The following is a 21,310-nucleotide window of genomic DNA, read 5'->3' as shown; positions in this document are numbered from 1 at the left end:
TATTAACCCTAACATGCATGTTTTTTTGATGGTGGGAGGAAACCGGGGCACCCGGAGGAAACCCACTCAGACACGGGGAGAATATGCAAACTCCACACGGAAAGGACCTGGGATGGCCTGGGGTTCGAACCCAGGACCTTCTTGTTGTGAGGTAACAGTGATAATCACTGGGCCACCGTGGAATAAAGATAATGAGCCAAATTCAAAGCTATGTTCGGTAACAGAAGGTCTGCTGTTCCATAAAACAGATTCTAACTGACTAAGATACCTAGCTGACTGCAAGAGTAGAGAAATGCAGCTCAGCATTAAGTGCTTATTAATGGACAGAGGGTGGAAAAAAAAAGATAAACTCTTCATATAGTGTATGGGTCAAATGGCATACATTAAATTACCAAAACCCTTAATTAGCTGGAAGTGGCTTCACTACCTGTCATTCCTTGGGGACAGATGCAGGAAAAGGAGTTGGGGCCATCAATACAGCGGCCCAGTCTGCAGGGGTTGGGCTTACAGTCATCGATGTCCACCTCACACCTGTCCCCTCTGAATCCGTCGAGACACATACACACGTATTCCCCGCTACCGGAGGGGAGGTTGACATTGGTTACACAGGAAGCACCGTTCAGACAGTCACAGGAGTGCACAGACACCTGGGGGAAACAGACAGGCTGACTTGTTTGGACCGCTTTATAATCTCATTCATCAGTTGGATCACAATCACCACTGTTCGTATTGTGGCAGCAAGGTTTGACAAATGTGGTGCATTTCATGTCTGTCTGTGGAAAAGTTCATCCTATGACAGAACAGAACAGCAACACACTGTCCATTTCTGAAGAAATCCTCACTTAAGGGTCACTATTGGTGTCAGTACCTTTAAAAGAATGATGCCTGCGGGCACCCTGTAAAATTATTATCATTTTATCAATCAAGGTTTTTTTCAAAAATTACCTTAAAGGTCGTTTATTTTCATTCTTTGATACTGATCATTTGGCAAGAGCAGGTGTAACAGTTTTCAGATGTGCAGTACCTTGTTTTGAAGTCAAGTTCCTCAGATGGGGTCAATCATTGATGAATAGTCATAGGCACAATTCCAGCAAGGCTAAACATGTGCCTATAAGCCACCATTTGTACTATTGAAGCATCGTTCAACAAGACATTGACAATTACTTACTCCCCCCTAGTAAATCAATCTGAATGAATGCCAGCTCAAAGCCTCAAAGTTTATCAATGCATTCACTATACGACTGCATGTCTTGAGCTCCCCCTAGTGGATAAGGAATGACAACATCATATGCTTCAAATGACTCATATTCAGATTATTCATATTCACAAAATTAGCAGTGTTTCAGTCTCAATGGTCGCCTCAAACTGGTGAGCAAAAAAAACAAAACAAAAAAAACAACCAATATTAATAACTGCAAATGCTAAATTACCAGAACCTGGATGTACTAGTCACGCGGTGTACAAAGATAAGCTCTTAAAAAAGATACCCTGGTTTCCTGTAAAATCCCCGGACTGCGAATCAAAGTACAGAAAATTGAGGTAACATTTTCCTCAAAAATATGTAAGTCATGGTGATTCGTGCAATGGAAAAGATATAGAAAATGTTGTGTGCACATGCATCACAACTCCTCCCACAACTTTGTTCTTTGAAAAATATTGTTTTGTGATTGGTTTTTTTTACATCACTGTCACTGATTTCTTCTCATAGTAACTGTACTTACTGGTAATGCAAATTTAATACAAAGCATAAGAAAACCTACTGATGTCAGAAATAAAATCCATTGTTTGCTCCAATATATTGTTGTTGTAGAGCAACATTAAATAATCACGTCTAAAACATTTGTGTGTGTGTGAAATACTTAATTCATGGATGGGTAATGTAAAGAAGCTGCTAGGTCTTTGATAGATATCAACACGGGATCAAATCCGCTGATACCTGAACAGACGCTCTGGTCTCGGCGTTACATTCATCTGTCACAGTGAACTGAAAGGTGTGTATAACGGTGGTCTGAGCAGCAACCATCCAGATTAGCAGGCCAGCTGGGGACAGAGACGCGTCAGGGGGCCCTGACTCCAGCGTGAAGAGGATCTCTGAGCCCTCAGGGTCCTGCGCCTGCAGCTGGTACACAAAGTTCTCCCCCTGAAAGGACCGGAGATGAGACGGCAACAACTGGAGCACCGGAGGTTCATTCTCTGATGGTCAGAAATGAACGATATCATCATCCTCTGGATCACTGTTAAAATTCCAGACACTAACACAATGTCGGCGTTTAGTTTGCACATATGCAGAGGTGGACTGTGGACTGTCATATTTCAGGTTGAAGAAATAAAGATGCTCCAAACCTGGCTAAGGTGACACCAAAGTGTTTTCATTACAGGACTTGGACATTACACTGAGGGAACTGACAATGACTCCAATCTCTCTCTGACTTACATTCAAATGCTCCTTCAAGGTATTGTCAACCATGTAACTCAGGGGAAACTCACTTTAATTAGTACGACTGAACAGTTGACACATGCAACTTTTTCCACTCTGTTTTTATATATACACAATAAAAAAGTATTGTTTAAAATGCAAGGAGTCAAGATGTCAATATATTATTTCTGAGAACATGACACAATCATCAACTTAAAAGTTTCGACATTTTTGATACACATACTCTCTGCAATGGACCATGTGTATTTGGAGGTGTCTGGGCGGCAGATCAGGCAAGGGCTGCTGGGATTGCGGTCCTCCTCAGCATAACATTGACCATCAATGATGCAAGTTTTCTCCTGGAAAACAAAAGCAACAAATGTTTATCCCCCTTTAAACCCAGCATACCATCATCCATCCATTATCTTAACCGCTTATCCTGCTTTCAGGGTCGTGGGGATGCTGGAGCCTATCCCAGCAGTCATTGGGCGGCAGGCAGGGAGACACCCTGGACAGGCCGCCAGGCCATCACACAGGGCCGACACACACACACACACACACACACACACACACACACACACACACACACACACACACACACACACACACACACACACACACACACACACACACACATTCATACCTAGGGACAATTTAGTACGGCCGATTATATATGATGCATACCATCATAACACAATGTAATACAAGTGTTAAGGCCTATATGGGTCGTCGTCATTCAAGCCGCTCAATAGACAAGTTTAGCCATAGGTTCAGTGAGTGCATGTAATTTTAGCAAGGATGACCCCCAGTGGAAATGGAGCCCCTAACCCCAAACAAACCATCAACACAAATCCAAGTAGAGAGCAAGGCTAGTTTTGTTGTTACGTCCAGACATCCCATCTCTGACAATCAAATTTAGCTTGAAGAAAGCAAAGCCAATTGTTTTCTCACTGTGGGGAAAAAAAAGTTTTGAGATGCCAATTATGGAACCCCTCAACTTGTGCTAATTCAGTGCAGGTTGTAGGACAATGTAACATTTTTTCTCCTATCTACACTAAGTTTTTAACAGAACATGTCTGTAACTCAGAAAACAACTTCAAGAATTAACAGAATCAATATTAAACATGGGCCCTGTGATGGCCCGGCGGCCTGTCAAGGGTGTCTCCCTTAACAGGGTGACAAGGTTGTCTCCAGTGACTGCTGGGATAGACTCCTGCATCCCCACGACCCTGAGAGCAGGATAAGTGGTCTGGATAATGGATAATGGATGGATGTCTGTAACTGAATGGCCATGTTCTGACGCTGTGATGAGTATTGTGTTCCAGCTCTTACAGAGAACAGCGCATTTTGGTATCATGGACTGGGTCAAAAAATGAGATATCATCAACACCTAAAAAAAAGGATTCATATCACATAAGATATAGTCAATTCGATCTTTTTCATTTCTGAGATATTCATTTCTTTTTTTTTTGGATCCCCCCTTTTTTCCCCCCTCCCCAATTGTATCCGGCCAATTACCCTATTTTCCGAGCTGTCCCGGTCGCTGCTCCACCCACTCTGGATCTGGGGAGGGCTGCAGACTACCACATGCCTCCTCCGATACATGTGGACTTTTGCCAGGGGGACGTAACGTGTGGGAGGATCACGCTATTCCCCCCAGTTCCCCCTCCCTCCCGAGCAGGTGCCCGATCGACCAGCGGAGGCGCTAGTTCAGCGACCAGGACACATACCCACATCCAGCGTCCCACCCGCAGACAAGGCCAATTGTGTGTGTAGGGACGCTTGACTACGCCGGAGGTAACACGGGGATTCGAACCGGCGATCCTCGTGTTGGTAGGCAACGGAATAGACCGCCATGCTACCCGGATGCCCCTGCAGAGATATTCCTTTCTGAAAGTCTGGCTGGAACTGCAGAGTGATCCGTTAGCACATTGACGAGTCAGTGTTTCACACACACATTCATTTGTTCTAGTCCTCGTCTGTTAAACGTCCGGTAACATAATTCCCTGTTTCGAACATATGTCAGCATTTTCCCCCCTAATGGGCTGATCATTGTTACTGCCTGAGAAATATCATACATGAAACTAAGTGAAGTGTCGATTGGACAATACATGTTTTCTTCTTGTTTTTTGTTTTTGTTTGTTTTTTTAAAAATTTGCTTTGCTTTTCTTTCTTTCTTTTTATTTTTTGGTGACACTTAGCTGTAACTATCATTTGGAAATAGTTCAAAAGTAAACAGTTCACAAATGATTTACTAATTAATTGTAATAAACAAAAGGAGTTAATGATATAAGCTGAGATGAATAACCATTAGAGCAATACAACGGAAATCAAAGAAAGCAACTATACAACACATGTAATCATACAAATTTAGACACTCACATGCACAAAAGTCCAAATGTGCGCACACACACATACACACACACACACACACACACACACACACACACACACACACACACACACACACACGCATACTGTATGTACATACACATACAAACAGACATGTAAACAAAACACAAATGAAAGGATGCAGTTGGGGTTGACTCCTTATTCATTATAACAATTAATTAATCATTTGTAAACTGTTAATGATGAATTAAGTATTTCCAATTGACAGTTGTTATAGAGTTACCTAGTCTTCGGCTGCTCAGCTGTTCTATCACAGCAACTGGGATTTGAGTGCCTTGCTTAGTGGCTCTTGACCAGTGGATGATGGTCACTTGGCCTGTTTTTCCAGTAGGTCAAGACCTCACACAGGATACTTTCCAGTCATACACACACTTTTCAAAACCTGGCTACTGCCACATCCATGTTGTTCTCTTGATTTTGCACAGCAGAGGGTAATGGTGCATTAAAAAAAACCCATTATCATTGGTTCATTAAGACTACTCGGGATGAAACCTACTCTCAGGGTACAGAGGACATCGGCATCGAGACTACAGATCTGACAGGCCCCATCGTACAGGGTCAGGATCTTGGCATTACTGTAGCTGTAGCCATCATTGGACACCTGTCAACAAAAATGGGATGATGAGAATGAATTGCTGAGAGAAAGTACTGATCATGAATAAACAAATTCATTTCCACCAACGGATTTGTTTGGTGATTACTTAAATTCCTGAATCAACAGTAGCAATGAAAAGAGAGAGAGAGAGAGATTACCTTGTTGCTGGTGACAGTATACAACTGTGCACCATAACTAACAAATTGACATTATAGTACAAGTAATCACAGTGAAGCACAAACGGTTAGTCCTAAAATAATGTGAATTGTTAGAAAAGTGTGCGTTAATGTTCAATAATACAATAAACATTAAATGAAATTACATGAGAGATGTTTAACTAGCTTTCTAGTCACCACAAGAACTTTATTTTATGTTCAGGAAAGCCAATCATGGCGGTAAATGCTGCCACAATCTTAATCTATTGAAAAAACATGCCCAGGCTTTACCATCTTGCAGCCATCGGACAGTTTGAGCATTGAGAATTTCTCACTAAGTTACTGTTCTGAGTTCACCTATCTACAAAAACCCTTTATTTCCCAGCAGTACCTATTTGGACACTTCCTCAACTGCATCCAGCAAATTAAAAACTTGTAAATCTTGATATACATCATACATTGGTTATCATAGCCTTCCTTGATTTCTGAGTGGTTTGGGTTACTGTCAGTCTAGGAAGACTTTAAAGATGGCAGATGGCAGCTGAGAGGGAGAAAGAAAGAGATAATTTAATGAAGAAGGACACAAGAGAAAACCCAGAAAAGAGCTTGAGAGCGAGCGGGAGCGGTGTCAGTCAGACAAGTTGTTTTCATGTTTTTGGATGTCAACAGTACGTGCCGCAGAGGTGACTGACCTTCATCTGCCAGCGGGCCAGGGGTTTATCTGTGGTCACCTCCCGGTTCAGATTTGCAGGAGCCGGACTGTCCTGACTGCCCAGGGGAAGCTGACACTCCAGAGCCGTCACATCCAAGAAAGTGGCCAGGGCAAACTGGGGCTCATCCAGAACCCACTCCCCATTGATAAACTGGACAGATACATGGACAGGGGGATGGACGGAGAGTAGACAGCAGGGCTGTAAGTTATTCATCCAAGCATCAGTCAATGGCAATGGTGACATTTGCCTCAAGAGAGTGGTTCACAAGGACAGTCAGACATGGTCTTGATAGTCATAATCAAAGGTTATTTGGCAATTACATATTCAAATAAGCCTTAGAAGTTCAGCATTTGGTTTTTGATATCTAATATGGCAACGTGCTTGTGTAATACAGAGGTGCTGAAGGTGATGTTTAACTCAACAGTCACCATTTAAAACCCCTAGACCAGGTGAGACAGTTTAGGCGGGGTGGTGAATAAGTAACGTTAACCCAGCCACTGAGGATGCACAAGCCAGTGCATCCTTAGTGCCGGTCCCAAGCCCGGACAAATGGGGAGGGTTGCGTCAGGAAGGGCATCCGGCGTAAAATCTTTGCCAAATCAAATATGCGGATCATAAATAAGATTTACATACCGGATCGGTCGAGGCCCGGGTTACCAGCGACCGCCACCGGTACTGTTAACCAGCAGGGTGTCGGTGGAAACTATGCTACTGTTGGGCGAAGGAGAAGGAGAGGGGGAAAGCATGTCCAGAGGCAGCTAGAGAGGAGGAAGGGTAGGCGTGTGGAGGTGAGAGTTGGAACTTTGAATGTTGGCACTATGACTGGTAAAGGGAGAGAGCTGGCTGATATGATGGAAAGAAGAAAGGTAGGCATACTGTGTGTGCAAGAGACCAGGTGGAAGGGGAGTAAGGCCAGGAGTATCGGAAGTGGGTTCAAACTCTTCTACCATGGTGTGAATGGGAGGAGAAATGGGGTAGGGGTAATTCTGAAGGAAGAGTATGTCAAGAGCGTGCTGGAGGTGAAGAGAGTGTCAGACAGAGTGATGAGTATGAAGCTGGAAATCAGAGGTGTATTGCTAAATGTTATCAGCGCATATGCCCCGCAAGTTGGGTGTGAGATGGATGAAAAAGAAGAATTCTGGAGTGAGTTGGATGACGTGGTGGAGAGGATACCCAAGGAGGAGAGAGTGGTGATTGGAGCGGACTTCAATGGACATGTTGGTGAAGGGAACAGAGGGGATGAGGAGGTGATGGGAAGGTATGGAGTCAAGAAGAGAAATGTGGAAGGACAGATGGTGGTCGATTTTGCGAAAAGAATGGAAATGGCTGTGGTGAATACATATTTCAAGAAGAGGGAGGAACACAGTGTGACGTACAAGAGTGGAGGAAAGTGCACACAGGTGGACTATATCTTATGTAGAAGGCGCGATCAAAAAGGGATTGGAGACTGCAAGGTGGTGACAGGGGACAACGTAGCTAGGCAGCATCGGATGGTGGTCTGTAGGATGAGTTTGGAGACCAAGAAGAGGAAGCGAGTGAAGACACAGCCGAAGATCAAATGGTGGAAGTTGAAGAAGGAAGACTGTTGTGTGGAGTTCAGGCAGGAGTTAAGACAGGCACTGGGTGGTAGTGAAGAGTTGCCAGATGGCTGGGCAGCCACTGCAGAAATAGTGAGGGAGACAGCTAGGAAGGTACTTGGTGTGTCATCAGGACAGAGGAAGGAAGACAAGGAGACTTGGTGGTGGAATGAGGAAGTACAGCAAATTATACAGAGGAAAAGGTTGGCAAAGAAGTGAGATAGTAAGAGAGATGAAGAAAGTAGACAGGAGTACAAGGAGACGCAGCGTAAAGCGAAGAGAGAGGTGGCAAAGGCAAAGGAAAAGGCGTATCGTGAGTTGTATGACAGGTTAGACACTAAGGAAGGAGAAAAGGACTTGTACCAATTGGCTAGACAGAGGGACTGAGCTGGGAAGGATGTGCAGCAAGTTAGGGCGATCAAGGATAGAGATGGAAATGTGTTGACAAGCGAGGAGAGTGTGCTAAGAAGGTGGAAGGAATACTTTGAGGGGCTGATGAATGAAGAAAATGAGAGAGAGAGAAGGTTGGATGATGTTGGGATAGTGAATCAGGAAGTTCAGTGGATTAGCAAGGAGGAAGTGAGGGCAGCTATGATATGAAGAGGATGAAGAGTGGAAAGGCAGTTGGTCCTGATGACATACCTGTGGAGGCATGGAGATGTTTAGGAGAGATGGCAGTGGAGTTTTTAACTAGATTGTTTAACACAATCCTGGAAAGTGAGAGGATGCCTGAGGAGTGGAGAAGAAGCATACTGGTACCGATTTTCAAGAACAAGGGTGATGTGCAGAACTGTAGCAACTACAGAGGTATAAAGTTGATCAGCCACAGCATGAAGATATGGGAAAGAGTAATAGAAGCTAGGTTAAGAGGAGAGGTGACGATCAGCGAGCAGCAGTATGGTTTCATGCCACGAAAGAGCACCACAGATGCGATGTTTGCTTTGAGAATGTTGATTGAGAAGTATACAGAAGGCCAGAAAGAGTTTCATTGTGTCTTTGTAGATTTAGAGAAAGCATATGACAGGGTGCCGAGAAAGGAGGTGTGGTATTGTATGAGGAAGTCAGGAGTTGCAGACAAGTATGTAGGAGTGGTGCAGGATATGTATGAGGGAAGTGTGACAATGGTGAGGTGTGCGGTTGGAATGACAGATGGGTTCAAGGTGGAGGTGGGATTACATCAAGGATCGGCTCTGAGCCCTTTCTTGTTTGCAATGGTGATGGACAGGTTGACGGACAAGATCAGGCAGGAGTCTCCATGGACGATGATGTTCGCGGATGACATTGTGATCTGTAGCGAGAGTAGGGGGCAGGTTGAGGAGAGCCTGGAGAGGTGGAGGTATGCACTGGAGAGAAGAGGAATGAAAGTCAGTAGGAGCAAGACGGAATACCTATGCGTGAATGAGAGGGAGGACAGTGGCATGGTCAGGATGCAAGGAGTGGAGGTGACAAAGGCATTTGAGTTTAAATACTTGGGGTCAACTGTCCAAAGTAACGGGGAGTGCAGGAGAGAGGTGAAGAAGAGAGTGCAGGCAGGGTGGAGTAGGTGGAAAAGTGTGTCAGGGGTGATTTGCGACAGAAGGGTACCAGCAAGACTTATAGGTAAGGTTTACGAGATGGTTGTGAGACCAGCTATGTTATATGGTTTGGAGACAGTGGCACTGACGAAAAGACAGGAGGCAGAGCTGGAGGTGGCAGAGTTGAAGATGCTAAGATTTTCACTGGGAGTAACAATGAAGGACAGGATTAGTAACGATTATATTAGAGGGACCGCTCAGGTTGGACGGTTTGGAGACAAAGCAAGAGAGGCAAGATTGAGATGGCTTGGACATGTGCGGAGGAGAGATCCTGGTTATATTGGGAGAAGGATGCTGAATATGGAGCTGCCAGGGAAGAGGAGAAGAGGAAGGCCAAAGAGGAGGTTTATGGATGTGGTGAGGGAAGACATGCAGGTGGCTGGTGTGACAGAGGAAGACGCAGAAGACAGGAAGAAATGGAAACGGATGATCTGCTGTGGCGACCCCTAACAGGAGCAGCCAAAAGTAGTAGTAGTAGTAGTAGTAGTAGGTGAATAAGTAACGTTCTCTTTGCCCTGAATCAATAAGTTACTGCCGCAGTGCCCTTGATGAAAGCTCTGAAATCTCAACTGCTGCGGAGTTGCAGTGGTGATCAGTAGATTACAGTATTGGACAACTCTCGGGTGTGAATCTATGAAGCTGTGTGTTGACAAGAGGGTAGTATGAAAAGGAAAAACAGGATGTCCATCCTGTAGAATACTGAACCCACGTTGAAGTTTGAAAAAGTAGGGGACCAAAGTACCTTTTCCTTAACAAACTCACACTTGAGCTCATAGGAATCCTTGAAGCCTTGGCCGTAAACCTGGACTGTGGAACAGTCTCCCTGTCGTACATCACAAAGACCCTCCTTCTCCAACTCAGTGATCTCTGGGATCTGGTCTTTACAACATCAACCACAAAAAAGGAGACAGTTACTAATACACAGTATGCTGTATATTAATCGGTTAGGCATAAGAAACAAGAAGTTTCTGTTTGTCCATACAAAAACGAACAGGCTAATTGACAGTTATTTTCCTGTTTGTATAGAGTAATTGTAGTGAATTCAGGGGGAACAGGGAATCCACTGCAGTGAGAATCGAACCCAGATAGCCCAGACCACAGGTGACTGCGCTAACCAATCAACTAAAGGGTCCAACCCGTTAGCCAAGGGCTAGTGAGTCTAGTCATCTGTGGCCATTACATAATGTTTCCCAATCCTGGTCCCACCAGTACTGCTGATTTTCTCTTTTTCAGGTAGTTCATTTTGTTCAGCAGTCATGTCAGATATTCTAGTCTTTTTTGTTTTGTTGATCTTTTCCCACTTTTTCTCCCCAATTGTACTTGGCCAGTTACCCCAGTCTTCTGAGCCACCCTGGACGCTGCTTCACCTCCTCTGCCAATCCGGGGGGGGGGGGGCTGCAGACATGCCTCCTTCGATACATGTGGAGTTGCTAGCTGCTTTTTTTCACCTGACAGTGAGGAGTTTCACCAGGTAGACATAGCACGTGGGAGAATCATGCTATTCCCCCTCCCCCCTGACCAGGCGCCCTGACCGACCAGAGGAGGTGCTAGTGTAGCAACCAGGACACATACCCACATCTGGCTTCCCACCCACAAACATGGCCGATTGGGCCTGTAGGGACGCCTGACCAAGCCGGCGGTAACACGGGATTTAATGTTTTTTTAATAGACCTGACACAACTGGCAAAATAGAAAACCAGAAATGCTGGGGATATCTGATGACCAGGATGGAGAAACACTGGTGTAGAGATGCATGTCATGCTCTGCCAGAGGCACTGCGCTCTTGGTAAAAGTTAAATGGCCAATACTGCCAGGTTTAGAGATTCGACTCCCACGCTGATCATGCCAGAATAACTGCGGTGCTTTGGGTAAAAGCCTCCACTATTTAGGACATCATCATACAGGATCTGATGTAACTGTAATTGTAGCTGCTTCACTTCATTAGTTCTAAGCACCTAAATGTCTCCATTTACTCTGTCTGGTGAGCATTTAGTAAAACAAGTAGGGAATCCTACCTGCTCAAAATAGTACTTTTATAGTTATACAGTAAAAAAAACAACAAAAAAAACCCAAACATGTCTATATTGTTGTTGCAAGCCACAATCTAAGTCACTGGAAAATATAGAGAGGAAAAGCTCTTTGGGTATATTGAATGGTGAGTCAAGAATTTGCGTTTTCCTTAAAGCTCATGATATGGGGACTTTAATATCATCTCTTAGCAAACAACATGTATAATATTGTACTCAAATATTGCCACAGAGAGCCTAAAGTCATGTCATGTGATAATGAGATGTAGTGAAGGGACCTAGTGGAGGTGTGTGTGTGTGTTTGTGTGAAGTTTTCCTTTTACTTTAATGTTAAAGAGTACAATGGAACCATCGAAATAAGTAAATGAAGACCAAATTGTATTTTTATATTGTTGGGTATAAGAAAAGAGCCTTGGGGAAAAATGGTAAATTGGAGTAGGTCACGTTATTGGTGGATAGTTTTTTTAGTGTGACTGAGCAGTCTGAATTTTACTATGAGGATACAATAAAGAAAAAATTTGGGCAATTTTCAGTTTGATTTTCAAATGAAAAATGGCTAAAACAGGGAGCACTACCAAAAAACTAGTTAATCATCAGCAGAAAGGGGCAGAATATAACTAAAATGTTTCTGACAGACTGATAAAAAAGGAGGGACTGGCTATACGGGGCTGTGCTAGCAGCAGCAGACTGTCTTGTTTTCCTTTTCTGGTATTTTCCAACAGTGACAGGACATGGACAAGATGTGGATACTTACATCTTAACAAATCTTAGGTGCGACAAAGAGCTTGTTGTGTGCACAAAGATGTAAGGAGAAAAGTGTACATGCTGGTCACCAGAGCTTGGTGTTCCAGGCGAATATCGGCTATATCAGTGATGGGATTAAAGGGCAAAACTATGTTGTTAACATCTAAGTTTAATAAGAGTAAATCTGACTTTGACACACACCAGTCCCCATCTAGCCCATGACCTCACCGGGCATCACTGAAAATGACATAAGTTATGGGGAACCTAATTGGTTTGCCAGTGTGTGTGTGTGTGTGTGTGTGTGTGTGTGTGTGTGTGTGTGTGTGTGTATGTGTGTGTGTGCTTGTTCAGCTGTGTTTGAGAGGACATTTGGGGACATTTTTTGCAAAGTGAGGAAATTTTGGTCCTCACTTTTTCAAGCTTTTTTAGAGTTAGGAGTTGGTTTTAGGGTTAAAGTCAGATTTAGGATTATTTTAAGGTTAGGTGTAAGGTTTAAGGTTGGGCATGTAGTTCTGATGTTTAAGGTTAGGGGTTTGGGAATGAATGTAATCACAGGTATAGAAAAACAAACGTGTGTGTGTGTGTGTGTGTGTGTGTGTGTGTGTGTGTGTGTGTGTGTGTGTGTGTGTGTGTGTGTGTGGTCTTACCAGACAGCAAACTGCAATCATAGGAGCCAAATCCTGGGAAGCACACACAACCCCACTCAGAACACTGGCCATTTCCGCTGCACAGATGAGGACATTTGAGGATGTTCACAGCATTCTGATACTCGCCCTCTCTCCTCCTCTCCTCCACCAGTCTCCTCTCACACTCGTTCTCTAGCAGCGGTAGAGTTGCATTCAGCCACGCTTGGTCATCCTTTAGCTGCAGGTCACTAACACATATTGCCACAGCGCGGCTAATTATAGCCTGTCCGAGTAGACGTCGGCAGCTTAACGCTATGCTCGAGTTAGCCACAACACGGTGGCACTGCACCCTGGCCTGCCGTTGGGTCAGCCCAGACGGTGTGGGCCATGTTGGAGCAGAGTAGGAGTCAGGATGCGGTGCTGGTTCATGGTCCTCTGGGAAGAAATAGGCAAATCCTTCTAAGTTGGACTGACTGAGGCTCTGGTGCGGTGGGCTGGAAATGGACTGATGCCTGTCCCTGCTCCTCCGGTGGAGGACTGACGTTGAAGCTTCTTCCTGGGAGGTTGACAAGAGCCCAGAGCCCCTTTCATCTGGCTTGACGATAATACCCCGATCCTGGATATGTTTGTTAATGCGTCCTGCCAGCGGTGTTTGTCTTACATCCTCTTTGCCTTTGAGCAATTCCACTGAGCTGATGTATTCAGCTGTAACGTCAAGGGTGGGAATGACACTAGGAAGTCTCACATTGCCATGGTTAGAGCAGGTTGAGTCGGAAGGGGAAGTTAGTGGAGGTTGGGGTCTTGGGGATGAGAGGCTGGGCTCAGCCTGACAGTTGCAGTACTTGCGGGGGTTCAGCGTCATCTGATAAGACGGCATGGTGTCGAATAGGCTGGTGCCTGGAGGTAGCCTGACAGAGAAAAAGCAGAATAGGTAACAATAAATGGAGAGGCACTGTTTCAGTCAATAGAGACATGCTCTTCAAAGGTCCATGTACTGAAAAAAGACACACTTGGCAGGAATGCCTGGCTCATGAGTTAACACTAATATTTATTTTTAAAAAAAAAGACTCAAAAAGACTAAAGCAGTGTGTAGTTCAAAAAGTAAACAAAAAAACCTGAAGGGTTGAGCATGGCACTGACTTGTAACAGAAAAAAAATTAATTCATTCTGGGGCCACTTATGCATGCACTGTTGTTAGTCACCTTTAACAGAAAATGTCCCTAAAATCGCATGTTAGATCTTAACATTTATTAGCCCCATAAAGAGACAGATTCTGATTACATATAGAGAATAATCTAAGGTAAATTACCAATAATCTAAGTAAGTAATAAGGTAAATAATTCACGCGTAACCCAATTATTTCTCTCTCGTTTACTTTACAGTCATCGTTACCGATCTTACAACTAGTGCCAGTGACCCAAATGTCATGAGCAGAATAAAATTTTTAAAAAATACAAAAATCATTTTAGCTTTCATAAAACTTTTAGCATCTCAGGTGTAAATAAAAACAAGGACAAACTTGAAAGCTAAACTAGCTCCCTATACAATAACATGAACTGAAATGAAACACAGATTGGAATTAACAAAAAAAATGTTATTTTGACAAATCAGACTGCTGAGTGTCCAGGTAGCGTAGAGGTCTATTCCGTTGCCTACCAACACGGGGATCGCCGGATCGAATCCCCATGTTACCTCCGGGGGTGTCCCTACAGACACAATTGGCCGTGTCTGCAGGTGGGAAGCCGGATGTGGGTGTGTGTCCTGGTCACTGCACGAGCGCCCCCTCTGACCGGTCAGGGTGCCTGGTCGGGGGGGAGGGGGAACTGGGGGGAATAGCGGGATCCTCCAACATGCTACGTCCCCCTGGCGAAACTCCTCACTGTCAGGTGAAAAGAAGCAGCTGGCGACTCCACATGTATCGGAGGAGGCATGTGGTAGTCTGCAGCCCTCCCCGGATCGGCAGAGGGGGTGGAACAGCGACCGGTATGCCTCGGAAGAGTGGGGTAATTGGACGGGTACAATTGGGGAGAAAGGGGGGGGGGGGTCAGACTGCTAAGTGTAAACTATACATTTCATTAAATGTCCATTGTTTCAATCAATCAAGAATGTCATCATCATGGGCATCAGGCCTGTCACCTGGACTAACACGGTGATTGTAGAGCACCTTAAATACTTTATTACGTTTTGAATGTCTGCTCACAAGCCAAGCTTTTTCTCAAAAGCTCTTTTGAGTAAAAATGAAATGAAGGCAACCATCACATCCATGCCCTTCTGTGCCTCCCTCTTCTGGTTGGTCTCTGTTATGCAGCCCTCATTATCTCACACACCTTTTTCACATCATGCCAATCACAGCTCACTACTTTCGCCATGCCACTTCTCAATCTCACTGCTGGGTATGTGAGTAGAGCCACAGGTGACAGACATGGACTGGAGGTTTTGGTTGCCAAAGGAAAGAAGAGGAAAACAAAACAAGAGATCAATTGTGCTATCAGGTTTCTCTCTACCTAGATTTTGGGATAAATTATAGTAGATTAAAGGACTTTGATTTTTGGATTTTCAGAAATCTGTAGTCGAGTGTAGGAACAGATAGTGTGAGGAATACTGTGTAAGAATATCAACTGATGACCTGTATAGGTCCGGAACGATATTCTTCAATGAATTCCTTTCCGTTTATAGTAGGATCGGGAGGAGGGAAATCGATTGTCATAGCTACCATAGCATGGAATTTAGTGAGGAGGAGGCAAATAGAAACAGTAGGACAGATGGTGAATGGAAAGAAGTGGTGAAGAAGTTGGCTTATCATATGAAACTAGTTTCGGTGAAACAGAGTGAGGAAAGGGAAGATGAAGCTGAGGAGACAAAGGCATGATTACTAAATGTAGTGATAAGATTTGAGGAAGGGGGAGGTGTAAAGGAAATGGGACCCACTAAAACTGACAAAACTCTTTAGAGCACAAGTCAGAGAAGTGAAATGTGCAAGAATTCTGGGAGATGGAAATCTGCTACTAGGGTCTAATAGTGAACTACAGATGGAGAAGGCAATGAGGCAGATCAATGTTGGGAAGTCAAGGTGTTCAAAGTGGTAAAAGTGGGGGAATGATATCTGGAGTACGCCTTGGTGTTTAACATGAGTGGATCTTGTTGGGAACTTTCAGGTACATAACAGTGCAGTTAAGAGAGCTAAATGAATGACAAGAGGAGTTGAGGAAAAAGGAAACATTTTTGGTAGTTCAATGTAAAAGTTATCCCAACAGAATTATATTTTGGATTTGTAAAATATAGTGTAAGGGAAAACCTATGAGGTGTTTCAACTGCCAAGAAATTGGTCATGTAGCAAAAGTATGCAAAGAAAGAGAAGATGTGCTAGGTGTGGTGGAGAACATGAATATGGAAGTGAGAAGCAGTACAACCAAAATGCTGTAACTGTAAAGGTAAACGGTGTTGTCTATTGGAGTTGTGAAGTAATGAAATGAGAGGCAGGGATCTAACAGATAAGAGTGGGGAAAAAATTTCTTATGCAGAAACAGATATGCTGGCTGGAGAGGAAAAGCAGTTGGGAGACAATGCCATATTAGAGGACAAATGGTAATGAATGTGGAGCAGAATGATAAAATAAGGATGTAGGCAGAGAAAAAGAAGTTGGTGACCTTCATAGTAAGAGTGATAAATTACAAAATCTGAGGTTAAGTCTAAAACTGAAAGGATCCAAATAATTGTCAAAGCAGTGGTGCATCATCTTGATATGATAGGCTTGAAATGGGAGGAAGTAACATACAATCTCGGTATACAGACAAACCGAGAATCATGTAATGGTTGATACTAATGACAATTTTAATACTTCAGTGGGATGCAAAAAGTCTGATAGCCAATGGACAGGAGTTTAGAAATTCATAGATGATAGGATGGAGAAACCAAACATTGTGTATACAAGAATCATGGCTAAAACCCAATTTGGATTTTGTAATTTATGAATATGTAGCAAGTAAGTGAGCTAGGAAAGGAGAAGGGGGTTGTTTCACTTTTGTTAAACAAGGGATTCACTACAGAGTACTGGGCAAAGGAAAAGAAACTGAGTAGGTGGTGGAAGAATGGGTTGGGTTGTTTGCTTTGAGAATGTTGATTGAGAAGTATAGAGAAGACCAGAAGGAGTTACATTGTGTCTTTGTGGATTTAGAGAAAGCATACGACAGGGTGCCGAGAGAGGAGGTGTGGTATTGTATGAGGAAGTCGGGAGTTGCAGAGAAGTATGTAGGAGTGGTGCAGGATATGTATGAGGGAAGTGTGACAATGGTGAGGTGTGTGGTTGGAAAGACAGTTGGGTTCAAGGTGGAGGTGGGATTACATCAAGGATCAGCTCTGAGCCCTTTCTTGTTTGCTATGGTGATGGGCACGTTGACGGGTGAGATCAGGTAGGAGTCTCTGTGGACTATGATGTTTGCGGATGACATTGTGATCTGTAGCGAGAGTAGGGTGCAGGTTGAGGAGAGCCTAGAGAGGTGGAGGTATGCACTGGAGAGAAGAGGAATGAAAGTCAGTAGGAGCAAGACGGAATACCTATGTGTAAATGAGAGGGAGGACCGTGGGATGGTGAGGATGCAAGGAGTAGAGGTGACGAAGGCATATGAGTTTAAATACTTGGGGGGGGGGGGGGGGTCAACTGTCCAAAGTAATGGGGAGTGCCGACGAGAGGTGAAGAAGAGAGTGCAAGTGGAGTGGGTGGAGAAGAGTGTCAGGAGTGATTTGCGACAGAAGGGTACCAGCAAGAGTTAAAGGGAAAGTTTACAAGATGGTTGAGACCAGCAACGTTATATGGTTTGGAGACAGTGGCACTGACAAAAAGACAGGAGGCAGAGCTGGAGGTGGCAGAGTTGAAGATGCAAAGATTTTAATTGGGAGTGACAATGAAGGACAGGATTAGAAACGATTATATTAGAGGGACCGCTCAGGTTGGACGGTTTGGAGACAAAGCAAGAGAGGCAAGATTGAGATGGCTTGGACATGTGTGGAGGAGAGATGCTGGGTATATTGGGAGAAGGATGCTGAATATGGAGCCACCAGGAAAGAGGAAAAGAGGAACGCCAAAGAGGAGGTTTATGGATATGGTGAGGGAAGACATGCAGGTGGCTGGTGTGACAAAGGAAGATGCAGAAGACAGGAAGAACTAAAGTTGCGATAAATAAAATAATAAATAAAGTTGTCTGAAATGGAAACGTGTGATCCGCTGTGGCGACTCCTAATGGGAGCAGCCAAAAGTAGTAGTAGAAGGTGGAAGTATGGGTTGGAAGGAATTAGTGGTGGTGAATTATTAAATTATAGCCAATGTATGATAAGGTTATGAGACGTTTAAGGAAGAGTGATGGTTATCCAAAACAGATTAATGGTAATATGTCTAAAGAAACTTTTGATAAAAAAAAATAACAGAAGGTATTAGAACAGCTGTTCTGAGGTCTATCCCTAAAAGTAATGGAAAATCAAAAAGGAAAGCAGTACCATGGTGGGACAAAAAATGTAAAGAGGCTGTGGAAAAAAAATAGGGTATTTAAACTAATGAAAAAATTTTTTCAACATATGGTACAGTTCAAAAAAGCTCAGGCACTAGTAAGGAAGATAAGGCATGCAAAAAGGATATATTGGAGAAAGTTTTGTGACACAATTGGCAACATGACTCCAGTAGGAGAAGGATCGGGGATGATTAGAAAGAAGGGAGGTGACAGAAGGGAGTGGCGTTATCCTGTGGTAACAAATGAAATGACAGTAACTAAGAGAACGCTGCATTACTGGTTAATACTTTTGTTGAAGTACACAGTTCTAATAATTTATCTGATGAGGGAAGAAGAGGCAGAGTGAAAACAATCGGAAAATAAGGAGGCCTTAAGGAAACAGAGCACTGAATATGAACTGGGTGTACCATTTACTATGGAAGAGTAAAAATCAGCACTTGCTAAAGCTGGAATGACCGCACCAAGAATGGATGAAATATGTTATATTATGTTAAAACATTTAAGTTATCATCATCGGCAGTCACTCGGGGTTGAGTATGACCGCTCCCTCTGGGTCTTCAGGTGGGTGTAGAGGCTGATCCTGGATCCACATAGTTTAAGGATACCTGTGTGTGACAGCTTTTTCTGTGGAGAGGCTGATGCACCTCCAGTCACTTGCTCTCAGGGTCATGGGGAGGCTGGAGCCTATCCCAGCAGTCATTGGGCGGCAGGCGGGGAGACACCCTGGACAGGCCACCAGCCCACATTTAAAATAAAATTCATGATATTTGGCTTCAAGAGGAAAATTCCTGCTTTAAATCTTTCTCTGTATAAGTGTCTCTCAGAATGAGTCAAGGTCTTCAAATTCATGTAAAACTATGGAAAATGTGTATATATAAAATAATTGCTAAGTGTGAGGAAGTAAATAACATTCTACGTAGTATAGCTGGAAGTGATTGGCGGGCTGAGAGAGACACTTTTCTTATGATTTGTCAAGCCATGGGTGTGTTGTTTGGGCCAGCTGCTAATTCTAAGCAAATTGGACCGGGTCAAGGCAAAGGCCCTAAGGATTTGCTGTGGAGCTTTTAGAACGACATCTATTCCAGCTTTACTTGTGGAAATGGAATCACCTCTAAGAATCAGCAGAAAGAAACTGGGGCTCCACTATTGGTTTAAGTTAAGCGGCCTTAAATATAGCGCTGCAGCACAATGTCTTTTGGGAATAAGGATATGAAGTCAAATTTCCTTCACCTCATAAAACAGCTTGCATTAAACATAGGGCTTGTGCGATTGGGTCTGTCTGGTGTCCTGTTCCCTTTCGGTTTTCCCCTGAACCCGAGGTACATTTATCTTTGCTAGAGCAAATGCATAATAGAAATCTTTCCTGTAGCCATGTTTACAAGTATGTAAATCAATTTCACCCACTCTGCGTTTTTGTCTTTTCCAGAGTTTTTGCTGATTGTAAGCTTCTTAAGTTTTTGACAGACCTCCTGAGTTAGCTTTGTTTCTGTTTTTTTTTTTTGGCTTGTCACTTTACTTTGCCAAGTAAAGGCCCTTTTAATTTTGAACAGTAGCCTGCCTCAATCTACTACTGTATCTTTGCCTGAGTCTCATCTTGAACCCCTGTCAGTTACACAAATCACCTTAAAGTGTCTGTGAGAGTAGAAGGCCTCTGAAAGACATTATAAGCAGGGCCAAGGCTGTGTTGCCACTATATACGTATCTATTACAGCTGATCCATCAGCACTACTTTAAAGTGAAAATCACTGAAACCCTGAAATGTTCCTATAAATTCATCGCAAGCTTCCAGACAAGTAATATTTTCAATCTCATTTAGTGAGATTGTCAATCTTAATGCGATATTTAATATACTTTCTTCAAGAAGGATAGTGAAGGCCATTTATTTTCTGATCACGCATGCCTTTCACATCTTAACTGAAAAACACTGTGTTGGCTATTCAAAACATGTCATGGTAGACTTACATGATTCTTGCTCCACATCCTGCAATTGTTAACCTCAGACTGGCTAACTAGAGCAGGTGTTCTCAATCATATGCTATGGGCTCAAACACAGCACAAATATTTACTGATACCCATCCCTGCACTTGATCATTTAACTCAATTAGTACCATTTCAGTTAGAAAGGAACGGGACAAAATAGCAAAATCAGTTGGTGTTGTCATTTGTTTGAATGAAAACCTGCCTACTCTCGACCTTTGATGGCACATGTATGGAAATGAACCAGCGGGCTAGGGTAACTCTCACCTCCAATCAGAGAGGAAGGAGTGCAGATCCTCCACAGTCTGGCCACCAGCTGAATGGAAATCATTGTCAGCTTTCCCGTCATATGTCCCACACAGCCCCTCTGTGTGGCTCCAGTCTGAACTAGGAGCTCTCAGGGTCAAACTCATTCCCCAGTCAGACACATCCGCTCGCACAAATGCTCCGGAGGAGAAGGTCATCTGGTGCACCATGCCGTCCGAAAGGGTTTAGAATCAAAGTGTAAAGACAAGGGCAATGTTATCGTTACCAACAGTCAACCATTTGAATTTGCAATGCCAGTGTTAACTTTATTCTTTGTCGTTGAACTGTAATGTGTATCGGTATCGGTCACAATTCAGTAATTGAATCCTTTTTCAGTTTTAGCATGATAATTGTCCTGACAATTTAATTTGGATGACATTTCATTTTAAAAAAGTGTTAAATGGTTTATCTCTTTAATGTGATCTTATCTCCTTCTAATCCACTTTTTTATTTAAGCCTTTATTATTGATAGGAGATAGTGGAGAGACGGGAAATAAGGTAAAGATAGCAGAGGTTGACATGAATTAAAGGCCCCGTGCTTGACACACACTCAGGACACTGCAGTAAGGCCTGAGCTCATGTGGTACGTGCTCGGTCAGTTGGGCTACCGGGGCACCGGGTCTGATCTACTTTAATATCAAACAACAGCCTAGTCATTTCTGGTCACATTTCGTTTTTGTTAAACTT

General features: G+C 43.5%; 1 protein-coding gene across 1 annotated transcript in view; it reads right to left on the bottom strand.

Moving 5' to 3' along the window:
- The window catches only part of vwde (von Willebrand factor D and EGF domains), a 90,748-nt gene that overhangs the window by 16,699 nt on the left and 52,739 nt on the right, over positions 1-21,310 (bottom strand). Inside the window, exons 12-19 of the mRNA XM_056286934.1 lie at positions 20,585-20,781; positions 12,861-13,747; positions 10,185-10,321; positions 6,271-6,441; positions 5,325-5,429; positions 2,661-2,775; positions 1,937-2,193; positions 428-647 (exon numbers count right to left, since the gene is read on the bottom strand). Of these exons, the coding sequence (XP_056142909.1) occupies positions 428-647; positions 1,937-2,193; positions 2,661-2,775; positions 5,325-5,429; positions 6,271-6,441; positions 10,185-10,321; positions 12,861-13,747; positions 20,585-20,781 (2,089 nt within the window). The remainder of the gene's footprint in view (positions 1-427; positions 648-1,936; positions 2,194-2,660; positions 2,776-5,324; positions 5,430-6,270; positions 6,442-10,184; positions 10,322-12,860; positions 13,748-20,584; positions 20,782-21,310) is intronic.

Source organism: Lampris incognitus, chromosome 9, assembly GCF_029633865.1.
Source record: "Lampris incognitus isolate fLamInc1 chromosome 9, fLamInc1.hap2, whole genome shotgun sequence".
Lineage (NCBI taxonomy): Eukaryota > Metazoa > Chordata > Actinopteri > Lampriformes > Lampridae > Lampris > Lampris incognitus.
Note: the sequence above shows the minus strand (reverse complement) of the source record. Positions and strands in the feature narration are given on the sequence as shown.